The 12236-nt window shown below is 52.8% G+C and overlaps 1 protein-coding gene across 5 annotated transcripts in view; it reads right to left on the bottom strand.

The window, feature by feature from the left end:
* Positions 1–12236, bottom strand: part of GRM7 (glutamate metabotropic receptor 7) — a 168912-nt gene that overhangs the window by 7843 nt on the left and 148833 nt on the right. For 3 of the 5 annotated variants that reach the window (XM_054281306.1, XM_054281307.1, XM_054281302.1), the window contains 2 exons: positions 10915–11161; positions 6281–6373 (listed from right to left, as the gene is read on the bottom strand). In XM_054281306.1, coding sequence (XP_054137281.1) covers positions 6303–6373; positions 10915–11161 — 318 coding nt within the window. In that variant the 3' untranslated portion in view covers positions 6281–6302. Of the gene's footprint in view, positions 1–4457; positions 4554–6280; positions 6374–10914; positions 11162–12236 lie in introns of those variants that run through there. The other 2 variants (XM_054281303.1, XM_054281305.1) reach the window with 2 other exon arrangements.

A 12236-nucleotide genomic window follows, 5' to 3' on the forward strand; every position in this document is an offset into this window, starting at 1 on the left:
CCAATATCCCAGCTCACCCTTCCCCCTTGCAGTGGGAAGCCATTCCCCTGTCCTGTCCCTCCAATATTCCCTCTCCCCCTTCCTTGCCAGCCCCTCCAGGCTCCAGAGGCCACAATCAGCTCACCCTGAAGCCTCTCTCCAGCTCTCCCAGCCCTGCCATGGTTACACAGCAATCACACAGCAATGTTTTCTCACTCACCCCAGGAACTCCTCTCCCTCCCTGCCAGCTGAGTAACAAACATCTTAACAGGAAAATCAAGGATGTTCATGAGGTGCAAGAGACTCAATTCAGTGGAAAATGTATTCCTGGTGTACAACTCTGTTCCACAGTGTCTGACACAATTACCCTCTGAGCTGCACTGTTAAACTGCCCCATTTTGCTGCAATCAACATTTAATTTTTTAGCAGAAGTCTTGATTTCAAAGACCCTGGAAATGTTTAACAGCTGATATTAATAAGAGCCCAGATTTAATGCAGGGCTCTTTATCCCAGGGACATGATAAGCATCGTGACAAGTGGTGTAACTATGGCAACTTTATCTTTGCTGTTTCTCTTTCCCCGGAGCAGCAGGAACAGGCACCTCGGTGCAGGCAGTGCCAGACTGCTCCCAGCTGAGAGCCAGAGCTCTGGGTCACTGAGGGGAGCTCAGCCGAACCCCACCCCCGGGCTGGGCTGGGCTGCCTTTCCTTTTCCCTGTGCCCGTGGCGTGCTTCATGGGCATTACACGTGTTTAACCTGCTCCCTTCCTGTTCTTTCACTTCCTCTGGCTGGAAAGGAACCCCTGCCTTTGCTCCCTGCTGTCAGAAAGGAACCTCTGCCTTTGCTCCCTGCTGTCAGAGCCCAAACAACCCCAGCCCAAAGGCAAACACCTCTCTGGAGGGCCAAAGGATGCTGTCCTCAATGAAGGGCACAGCTCTCTGGGAGATGCCATATTTCCTTCCCTGGAGCCAGGAAGGACAAACAGCCCCTGTGGTGTTCTCCAGAGGTGCTGGGTGTGAAGCAGTGCCACATCTCCTTCCCTGGAGCCAGCACAGAGACACAGCCCCTGTGACGTTCTCCAGAGGTGCTGGGTGGGACAGCAGTGCTGGCAGACAGGAGCACCCAGAACCCCCAATTTCTGGGTGTTTGCTTGGATTTGCTGCTGCTTGCTGGCCCTCAAAAGCCAAACCAACCCAGGTCCTGCACCAATATATCCTGTTTGCACTCAGTGAGAGCACAGACCAACCCCTGCCTCACTGCAGTGATCCCTGCAGGGACACCAGGGCTGGGCTGTGCTCCCTTCTCTGTTTGCTCCCACCCTCCCCAGAGCTGCTGGGGTTTCCTGTTTGCTTCCACAAGGTGACAAACAGATCAATGTTTGCACAGCTTCACCAAAGGCACACAACAAGGCAGAAACTGAGATTTCTTGCTGTTCTGACACAGCCTGAGCAGTTTTCTCCATACTTGCAATCATGTCCACCAAAAACTGCCTGGATTTGTGTGTTTGAGAAATTAATTTTGCTGTAATATTGCTTGAGGTTTGTTCTTCCTTTTACCCCACCATTATTAGAGTTTCCTTTTTGAACTCGCTAAGTTTTCATTAGGCCTATGAAAACCATGGCCCTTCCAGCCTCTGGTCCTGCTGCTGGGAGCTGCCTGCAGCTGTGAGCTGCTCCCAGAGCCCGGGTTCGGCGATTGCAGGGGCTCAGGGGATGGAGGGCAGGCTGTGCACTCTGATCTGCTGATCTCCAGCTCCTTTCCTGAGGCAGCAGGGATGGGAGGGATGGGAGGGAGCCCTGCAGCAGGGCTGAGCCCTGACATCTGCCCTGCCTGGGAGCAAGGGAGCCGTTCCACATCTGTGGGACACAGGAGAGCCAAAGCTGAGTCTTCTCCCTGATATCACAATTTATAGATGTGACAGATCCTCCCTCAGAGGGTGCAAGGAGTGACAAATTAGTCAAAGGGAGAACTCAGAGCTGCTGAGTTTGTTAAGCAAAGCAGTGAGAGGGACTGGTCCGTGAGGTACAGCTGTATCTGCTCACTCCTCACCAGGATTTACCAGGGAAAAAGAGCACAAAAGGAGACAGAAAATGTGGAATGAACAATGAATACTTAGACACTAACTAATCCTAATTTGTGCTCCCAGACATCCATCTACTACACAGCTTTTAATATCCCAGGCACTTCTAGCCATGAGTGTGTTTTTATTCACACATCAGGCTCGAAGGTGATGGTTTAAGTGCCCTCAGAATTTCAATTTTTAAAAAAGGAAACAGTCTGACACTTCCCTGCACATTACAATCTTGTATTGTGTACAGTCATGAGAGGTGTGAGACAGTCTGCAGATAATTAATATGGGAGTTGGCAATTATACCAAAGTAATTATTTTTTGATGTAAAACAGAAAGTAACATGATCCCCAGATGTTCAGACAGGAGGGAATGTTCTCTCTGAGGGCTGGAGCCCCTCTGAGCCAGGCTGGGACACCTGGGGGGCTCACCTGGAGAGGAGCAGCTCCAGGGAGAGCTCAGAGCCCCTGCAGGGGCTCCAGGAGAGCTGCAGAGGGACTGGGGACAAGGATGGAGGAACAGGAGCCAGGGAATGGCTCCCACTGCCAGAGGGCAGGGCTGGATGGGAGATTGGGAATTGGGAATTGTTCCTGGCAGGGCGGGCAGCCCTGGCACAGCTGGGGCTGCCCCTGCATCCCCGGCAGTGCCCAAGGGCAGGATGCACCTCTGTGCAACACTTTTAAAATAAGCACATCACCATTAGAAGGAATTGGGGATGGTTAGTTTTCCAGTCAGCCGTTCCAGAAGCAAATAGATGCAGTGAAGGGCTGTCAAAGCCTTTCAGTTATCAATTTTGAGTGCAAATTCTCATTTCTCAGCAGCCTCCACTGAACAGAAAATCCCTCAAGTGAGGTTAAACACGGAGTATTTTCTCAGGCTGAAACTGGCCAGATTTAAAACAAAAATGACACTTCAATCCAGCAAATAATTATTCCATAGCACACACTGGAGGCTGATGGGCTACAGAGCATCTCCCAGCTCAGACCCAGAGCCTGCAAAGGCTGACTGTGCCCAGGGCCACCTGCCTGTGCCCAGGTGTTGGCACGGGCTGCTCCTGGCCTGGGGCACCCTGGGCTGGGAGCAGGAGGAGAACAGGCACGGAATTGAGGGGCACCTGAACCATGGGGCATTGGGGGCACCTGAACCACGGGGCACTGGGGGCACCTGAACCACGGGGCATTGTGGGCACCTGAACCATGAGCACTGGGGGCACCTGAACCATGGGGCACTGGGGGCACCTGAACCATGGAGCACTGGGGGCACCTGAACCACGGGGCATTGTGGGCACCTGAACCATGGGGCACTGGGGGCACCTGAACCATGGAGCACTGGGGGCACCTGAACCATGGGGCATTGGGGGCACCTGAACCACGGGGCACTGGGGGCACCTGAACCATGGAGCACTGGGGGCACCTGAACCATGGGGCATTGGGGGCACCTGAACCATGGGGCACTGGGGGCACCTGAACCATGGAGCACTGGGGGCACCTGAACCATGGGGCATTGTGGGCACCTGAACCATGGGTCATTGTGGGCACCTGAACCATGGGGCACTGGGGGCACCTGAACCATGGGGCATTGGGGGCACCTGAACCATGGGGCATTGGGGGCACCTGAACCATGGGGCACTGGGGGCACCTGAACCATGGGGCATTGGGGGCACCTGAACCATGGGGCATTGGGGGCACCTGAACCATGGGGCATTGGGGGCACCTGAACCATGGGGCACTGGGGGCACCTGAACCATGGAGCACTGGGGGTACCTGAACCATTTCCCCCTTCCAACAGCAGCCCAGGTCAGCCTGAGGCCAGGTCAGAACTCATCCCACATCAGTTCCTCACTGGAACCCAGACACTGCCCTTCTCCTCGGGGCAGCCGTGCCCACGGCAGGCAGGGACTGCACAGTGGTGCTGCACGGGCTGTGCCAGCCCTGGCAGTGCCCTGGCTCCCAGTGCCACGGGAATCAGCACTCCATGGTGTCAGTGTGCAGTTCCCCCAAACCCTGGAGTCAGTCAGCACTGCCTGGTGTCAGTGTCCAGCCCCAGGCCCTGGCACATCCCCAGCCATGCACATCCTGCAGTGTTGGGGTCCATCAGCACATCCCCAGCCATGCACATCCCTGCAGGACCTGCTGGGGATGCTCTCCCTGCCCCAAGCAGTGCCAGGGCCAGCCTGGCACACCCAGCAGGAACCCAGGGCAATGCAGAGGCCGAGGCTCTGCCACCCTGCCAAGGCCAGGGCAGGGAGCTGCCCCTGGGCCCTGGCAGCCCAGCCCCAGCCCAGGGGGAGTGCCAGGTGCTGCAGGCACTCGTGCAGGCACTCGTGCAGCCCCAGCAGCCCTGCAGAAGCCTCAGCTGCCCCCTTGCCTTGTTCACTGATGGACAATTCCTTCCCTCACACACCTACCCGTGTTTTCCAAGCCTGGTATTTCCATCAGCCTCAGGAGCAGAGAAGCCCTATTTGTCACTCCCAGGAAACAATTTAGAGCCTTTCAAAGCCATCTCCCTGTGCATCACAAGCAGAAATTGATACAGTCACGTCAGGGCTCAGCTCTGCTCGTTCCTACTACAAACACCTTACCAGCAGAACAAGTGTCAATTTACAAGCGGGCTGATGTTTGCTGCTGGCCCAGCTTTGTTTTTAATACACTGCATTGTTTCACGCTGCTTGTTGTTCTGTATTCCTGGGAGAGCAGATCAAAGCAGCAGCCAGGGCTGCAGGAGCTGGAGCAGCAGTGCTGGGATGGAAAACAGCCTGGAGCCCAGGAGCACTGGCAGGACCAGCACAAGCCCACAGCACCCCTGCTTTGGGATGAAAAGCATTTTCAAAGCTTCTCTGGACCAAGTTTTAATATCTGCTTAAAGAATCTGAGTGGTCAGCTGCTTTTTATAGGACCTGGATGACAGAGTTATTTGTGTGCCTTTGCAGACAGCAATTCCTTACATTATTCCCATTATTACTCAGAAATAAATTAATTTTAGAATCTGAGCTCCTAATTATTTTTTTGTGCCATTTTAAAAAAGGTTTTCTATAAAAAACCACAACAAACTATTTCTCCTGAGATAGAGATCTTTTCCATCTCTCTCTTTCTCATCTCCTTCCTTTAGCAATCTCATCTCCGCAGAGCTGCCCTTTCCTTCTCCTCTTTCATTTGCAGGATGCTTTGAGTGGCCCCTTGTCCCCCTGGTGCTTTGTCCCATTTCCCCAGCCCAGCCCAGCCTGGGATGCTCGGGGTCAGCCCGGGGTCCATGAGAGCTTCAGCCTCCCCTCCTGAGCTGGGAGCTGCCACAATGGCCCTGATTCAAACGCAATCCAAACCAATTTGGGCTCTCGGGAGGACTGAATTGATGCTGGAGCTGGGCAATTTACACCAGCCAGAGATATTGGTAATTTCTTTTCCTGTGACTCAGAGACTCAATTCAAGCAGCATTCCAACCTTTGCTGATAGGAGTTCTCACCTATTAGGGCCACGCTAAACACTCTGAAGGCTGAACACAGTGATTTTCCCAGCCCTCAGCGCACAGCAGCACAGGAACCAGGTCAGGTACAGCCTTTTGTACCTGGGCAAACCCCTGAGCACGCAGGGAACTGTGAGAAACACTCATTAATGCTTGGCAATCGTTTCTGTGCACTATCAAAGGCTTCTGACCCCTCTGTGTCCCTGGGAAAGCAGGAATTCCTGGCTGCTGCACTCACAAATGCCACAGGAGCTCACACATCACCAGATCACCACGAGGCAGCCACAAAAGCCAGCCCTCAAAAATTGTTCACTCGTGGTTCCACCCAGTCAGTGCCACTGGGCTGCCCTGGGGAAAAGCAGCTTTTCAATCTTTAGGGGCCATGTACAGCTTTGGTGCTGGGGAGGACTCAGAAAACACGCAGAAAACACTGCCTGAGCTGTCAGGTCTGGGGGCCAGAATTCACTTTTGATCATTTGTTTGTTTGTTTTTATACAAATATTCCACCCTCAAAGGCTTTATCGGGGTCCAGCTCCAGTGGTGGGCAGGAGGAGAGCTCCCAGACTCACATCAGGGTCTCCCCTTTCAGGCAAACCCCCCATGAAAGCTTTTGGTAACAGGTTTGTGAACAATTTTTAAGTTAGATATCTCTTTTAACACAGCTGCACTAATGAAAATTTCTCATATAATTATGTATATCATAAAAATAGTCACAATAATCATAATCACCACCATCATTTGAGAATAAAGTAAGAAAAGCTCGGTTTTCCTTACCTTTTTGGAAAGCAGGCAAAAGCTATACAGTAGGTGGGAGAGTGTACCAAGTAACAGACTTTTGAACACTCTTTCTTACTGGTGGTAGGGAGTCTACAGGGAAAGTAAATACATTGAATGTAGGATGGGTCTGGGCACAAGGAACGCTCCCAGCCTGCCCTGCCACGAGCCCTGGCACTCCTCTGCCTCCCACTGGGCTCTGGGGGCACCAGCACAGGAATCAGCACAGGAATCAGCACAGATATCAATCAGCCCTGGCAGCACAGGAATCAGCCCAGAAATCAGCACAGATATCAATCAGCCCTGGCAGCACAGGAATCAGCCCAGGAATCAGCCCCGGCAGTATGGAAATCAGCCCTGGCAGCACAGGAATCAGCTCAGGAATCAGCCCAGGATTCAGCCCTGGCAGCACAGGAATCAGCCCCGGCAGCATGGAAATCAGCCCTGGCAGCACAGGAATCAGCACAGGATTCAGGACAGGAATCAGCCCTGGCAGCACAGGAATCGGCCCAGAGATCAGCACAAGAATCAGCCCTGGCAGCACAGGAATCAGCACAGGAATCAGCACAGGAATCAGCCCTGGCAGCACAGGAATCAGCACAGGAATCAGCCCTGGCAGCACAGGAATCAGCACAAGAATCAGCACAGGATTCAGCCCTGGCAGCCCCAGAGCAGCCAGGCCAGGGGGCTCAGGTACCTCCAGCCAGGGGAGCAGCTCTCTCAGGAGAGCAGGGCTGGCTGAGCTGACTTCTCCCTGCTCTCCCTGAACCAACCCGGGATATTTTGGCTGCTGTTTCAGACCCCCTGTCCCTCCTCAGCATCACCAAGAGCCATTTGAGTGCTTTCCTCAGCAAGAGGGAAGCAGTAATTACATGTAAACCTCAGCAGAAGCTAAGCATGGGTTCTGTCCCAGTCTGACGCTGCTCCTGCAGCAGAAAATGGAGCAGACAGCCCAGCAGGGCCCTCCACCTGCTCCACCTCAGGCCCCACCAGAAACACCTTCCCAAAGTGTGAAATTCCAGCAATGCCACACAGGAGCACAGCGAGCTCATCCCAGGGCTGGGAGCTGCTGTGCCCCACGTCCTGCTGAGCCCAGCAGGGAAAGCTGCAGTGAGGGACAGCAGGCACTGCCAGATGGCAAACAGGAGTGATTAGGAGACTTCTCCTAAATGGATTGGAAGGCTTGGCCCTAGCACACCCCGTTCAGCAGGAGAGGTGTGGCTCTCCCAGGGATCCCAGGCAATCCCACACAGCCAGCCTCATCCCCTGATGGCAGGGACAGGAGGTCACTGCGCTGCCAGGCTTCTCTCTCATGGCAATCAATCAGTGCCTCCCTCTGGGCTCACTCCAGACCCGCTCCAGGTGCTGTGCACACCTTTCTGTGAGCCTCAGTCCCAGCAGGCTGCCCTGAGCTGTGTGCACTGGTCCCACAGGATGAGCATCCCCCGCTCCTGGGCAGCACTCAGGAGTTCACAGAGCTTCAGCTGACAGGGACACCTTCAGCCCACTGCCACAGAGGGGTCTGGGCTGGGAGGGACCCCAAATGCCGCCCAGTGCCACCCCTGCCATGGCAGGGACACCTCCCACTGTCCCAGTGTCCAGCCTGGCCTTGGGCACTGCCAGGGATCAGGGCAGCCACAGCTGCTCTGGTCTTCTAAAGATCTGCTAAAACCTGGAGATTTTTTCAAGGCTATTTCTCTGTAAAACCATTCACATTTTGCTTGTGCTTTGACTGTGGCCTGTGAGCAGGACAGGCCATAAATGTGGGCTCAGCCCCACATTTCCAGGCTTTGGGGGTAGGGTCAGCCCCAGATTTCCAGTGTTGGTTTGGGGATCCGTGGGTCCCGTGCTGGTGCTCCCTGGGCTGGGACAGGGGAACACTCATGGAACACCTCCCAGCAGAAATGGCACCTGCAGCACCCAGCAGCTGAGCAAGCAGCAGCAGCAGCCCCGTGAGAAAGAGCAGAAAATCAAAGTGCAAACCCCACTGTACTCGCAGAGCCCACGGCTGAGCCAGGCCAGCACTCAGCTCGCTCTGGGCACTGCTGGCTCTGATCCTCCCCAGGAACTTCCCTGCTCTGCCCCCTGAGCTCCAGAGCCTTGCATGGCTCCATCAACCAAACCCTGAATTTCACAGAGATATACTGGAAAAACATCCTTTGGTTTTGAGAGAAGATATTTGAGATTTTTAGAAAAAAATGCTCCAAGATGCATCCAGAGCAATTTGTAATTCACATTTCCTATTTTCTGATTGGTAAAACTCTGGAAATTTCCCTATTCACAGTATAAAATATTTTTAAAGTGAAATTGCTATAAAAACATCAAACCCATTTTTATGTATGGACACCATACCCAAAATTTCACTGAAAATTAAGTTTGAGGAGTTTTGCTTGGATGTTATGACTGTTTTTAAAATTCACTAATACAATTTTCATTTTTTTCCACCTAAAAATGGAACTGTAAACAACTTTTATTGAACAGACTACTCAAACTTCAAAAACCTGAGTTCAGGTGAACTACTGTTATACACATTCCTGAACACTGCCTGATCGGGGGGCTGATCAAGAACCCAATCAATGCCACAGCACAGGAACTGCAGCAGTTACACTGGCACTAAGGCACCCCAAAACTTCGAAGTACAGCAGAAGTTTATATCATTTGATTTTCTAATAATTGTTATGAACACACAGACCTGGGGAATGAATGAGCAGTGCTGGTGCAGCTGAGACCATGAACAGATGGAATTCCACATAAATAACATAAAATGTTTTTAAAATACTTATTTCACAAATGATAAAAGAGAAGGAAAACCTTATAAAACAGAAAGTCAGAGATGGCACATTTCCTAACAAACACATTCATGAGCTTTAAATTCCCACTCAGTGAAGGCTTGAGGCAAAGGTGGCACATCTGGGCAGCCAGGACCCTCTGGCCCTTGTGCCTCTTGAAAACATGTTCTGGTCTACAGCCCTGGACTAAAAATGGGTGTTTGACCAGAAACGTGGGGCTTAGGTGAGCAGTTTTTATTTATAGTAAAAATATTTCCTTCCCAAAATAAAATCTGGCAGTTCTTTGGTAGGAGGGGAGAATATTCTCAGAAGTCTGAAAGCAGCAAGAGATGCAGCACAGGAGGATGAGAGCAGGAGGGGACCCTGGGGGGGATGTCCCCAGGCTGGGCTTCCACAGGGAACATTCCAGCACCACAGCTTGGGTGGCTTTCTCTTTGGCCAAGTTTTGGCATGGAATTCTTACATTTTGGGGTTTGTGGGGTTTAGTTTCAGCTTAGTTGATCCGAACAGTGGTTAGTGAAGTGCACCAGCAACACAATCCCCTGCCCTGGCCCAGCTGGATTTCAAATTCTCTTTTCCTGCCTTCCGTTCCTGAAATCTGCCTTGGCAGAGGGCCCTGAGTGCCACTGGGGAACAGCCCAGGGCAGGAATTCCATTTATTTCCTCCTGCACTCAGGGCTCTCTCCAGCTGCAAGTCCTTAATTTGTGAGAGCCGTTCCATGGCTGTGTCCCTGGCTGTGTCCCTGGCTGTGTCCCTGGCTCTGGACCCCAGTCCAGCTTCCAAGGATGAATTTGGTTTTCCCAGCAGGAATGGATTTTGTACACCTGCATGATCAGACATCAGGGATAAATCCTGCAGGGGTGAGCAGGGGGAGGAAAATGCAGTGTCAGGGATGTGCTGCTTGATCCCACTCTGCTTTGACAGCAGAGCTGCTGCTCCAGGCAGGAATTCCAGCAGCATCAATGGGGCAGGAATTCCAGCAGCATTAGAGGCAGGATTTCCAGCAGCAGCACTAGAGGCAGGAATTCCAGCAGCACTAGAGGCAGGAATTCCAGCAGCAGCACTAGAGGCAGGAATTCCAGCAGCACTGACAGGACAAGAAGTGGCAGGGATTCCAGCAGCAAACAGATCAGTGGAGCACGGGCAGGGAAAGGGCATTTCTCCACATTCAGAGCTGGCTTTGCACAAGAACTGCAGACGTGCCCAAACCTTTGCAGCGTGCTCAGAGCTGTGCAGCTGTCTCCTTCCTCAGCTCCTTCCAGATTCAAATGCAAATCAAATTTGATGGCCTCAGTCTGTAATTTCGTGCTGTGCTATCCTCTGCTATGCACATTAAGGAAACTAGAAGTGTCTTTGCCATCTATTTTCCCTTTAAATTGGTGGCAAGATTTGCATTAAGACCAGATAAAATCCCTAAATGGGAATCTTCAGGGACCGTGAGATTTTTGCAAAGCAACTTTGCAAGAACCAGGGTGAAAACTGGTGTTAACAGAGTTATTGATGAATTTGGTGCTTGCCAGGGCCAGCTGGACCCGGGCTGCAGGGTTCTGTACCTGGGGATGTTCAGGGTTCTGTGCCCAGGGATGTTCAGGGTTCTGTGCCCAGGGTTCTGTGCCCGGGGATGTTCAGGGTTCTGTGCCCGGGGATGTGCTGTTCCCTCCCTCTCAGAGGGAAAGCAGGGGACCATGGGTCACTCACAGCTCCCAACCCCTACTGAGGCTCCACCACCAAACGGCACCGCCAAGAGCCAAAAGCAGGGAGTTCCACCACCAGCCCAGAGCTGCAAACACCATGATGGAGCAAAGCAGGAGCAGCCCGGGAGCGCTGCAGAGCCCCGTACTCACTGTTGGGGTCCACGTTCTCGCAGAGCTCCGTCTTGGCCTCGCCGTTGGGGCGGTCGCTGGGCTTGTGCGACAGGCGCGAGGACATGGTGGCCGCCGTCACCACCGCCTTGAAGCTGCGCTTGCGCTTCTGCACGTTCAGCTCGGGGTGGAAGATGATGATGTAAACCTTGGGCATGTAGAGCATCCCCAGCGCCACCGACGCGCTCAGGTTCATGGAGATGGTGAGCGTGGTGGTTTGGATGTAGAGCTGCGGACAACAGAGATGGGTTACGCGCGGGGTCACCGGCCTGGGGCTGCTCACACATGAAATACCAGGTGTAAAATACCTGCTGGAAAGGGATTGCAATCTTTCTAGATGTTACACACTGTGAGTGGCGCTGCAGCACCCCCCACACACAGAAATACCTGCTGGAAAGGGATTGTAACCTGTCTGGGTGTGTCACACACCATGGCGGGGCTGCAGTGCCTCATACACACATAAATACCTACTAGAAAGAGATTTTGAACCAGTTTCCATGTGTTACACACCAGGGCAGGGCTGCAGCACTTCACACACAAATAAGTACCAGCTGGAAAGGGATTTCAACCAGTCTGCATGAGTTACACACCATGGGTGTGGGCTGCAGCAGTTCAAACATAAATACCCACTGTAAAGTCATTTCTAACCAGTCTGCATGTGTTACACATCAGGCCTGGCCAGCCTGCAGCAGTTCAAGCATAAATACCATTGTAAAGTCATTTTTAACCAATTTGCACACATTACACATTGGGCTGGCCAGCCTGCAGCACCACACACACAAACACCAGTTGTAAAGGAATTTTTAACCAGTTTGCATGTTACACACCACAGGCCTGGCCAGGCTGCAGCAGTTCACACACCCCCCCATTTTACACCGATTTTTAACCAGTCTGCAGTGTAGATGAGGGAGCCGAGACCTCTGCCCTGCAGCCACCGTGATGTCCCACACAAATGCCCTGCCTGATCCACCAACAGCCTCAGTGACAGAGACTTCCAGGGGCCTTAGCACAGTTCCCACAGCAAGGTCCCACAGTTTAATTGTGATTTATGTAATTAGGGCACCCTGCAGCAGCAGCTGTGCCCCAGGGGGGAGCTGGTCTGACTGGAGCTGCCTCAGCCTTGGGTCCAACCCTTCCCCTCCATCCTGAGCAGCAGCAGCTCAGGAGCTGGGTTTGATTTCTCCTGCTGGGCAGGGGTTGAAGGTGAGATGATTATTTAATCAAAGGGGTCTCTGGCAGCACCTCCAGAGCTCCCACCTTGCAGACGCTGATGGGAGATAAAAGGGAGGCAGAAAAGAGCGTTT

This window comes from Melozone crissalis, unplaced genomic scaffold, assembly GCF_028551555.1.
Source record: "Melozone crissalis strain CALT ecotype California unplaced genomic scaffold, PUWL_Pcris_2 ptg000029l_1, whole genome shotgun sequence".
Taxonomy (NCBI): Eukaryota; Metazoa; Chordata; class Aves; order Passeriformes; family Passerellidae; genus Melozone; species Melozone crissalis.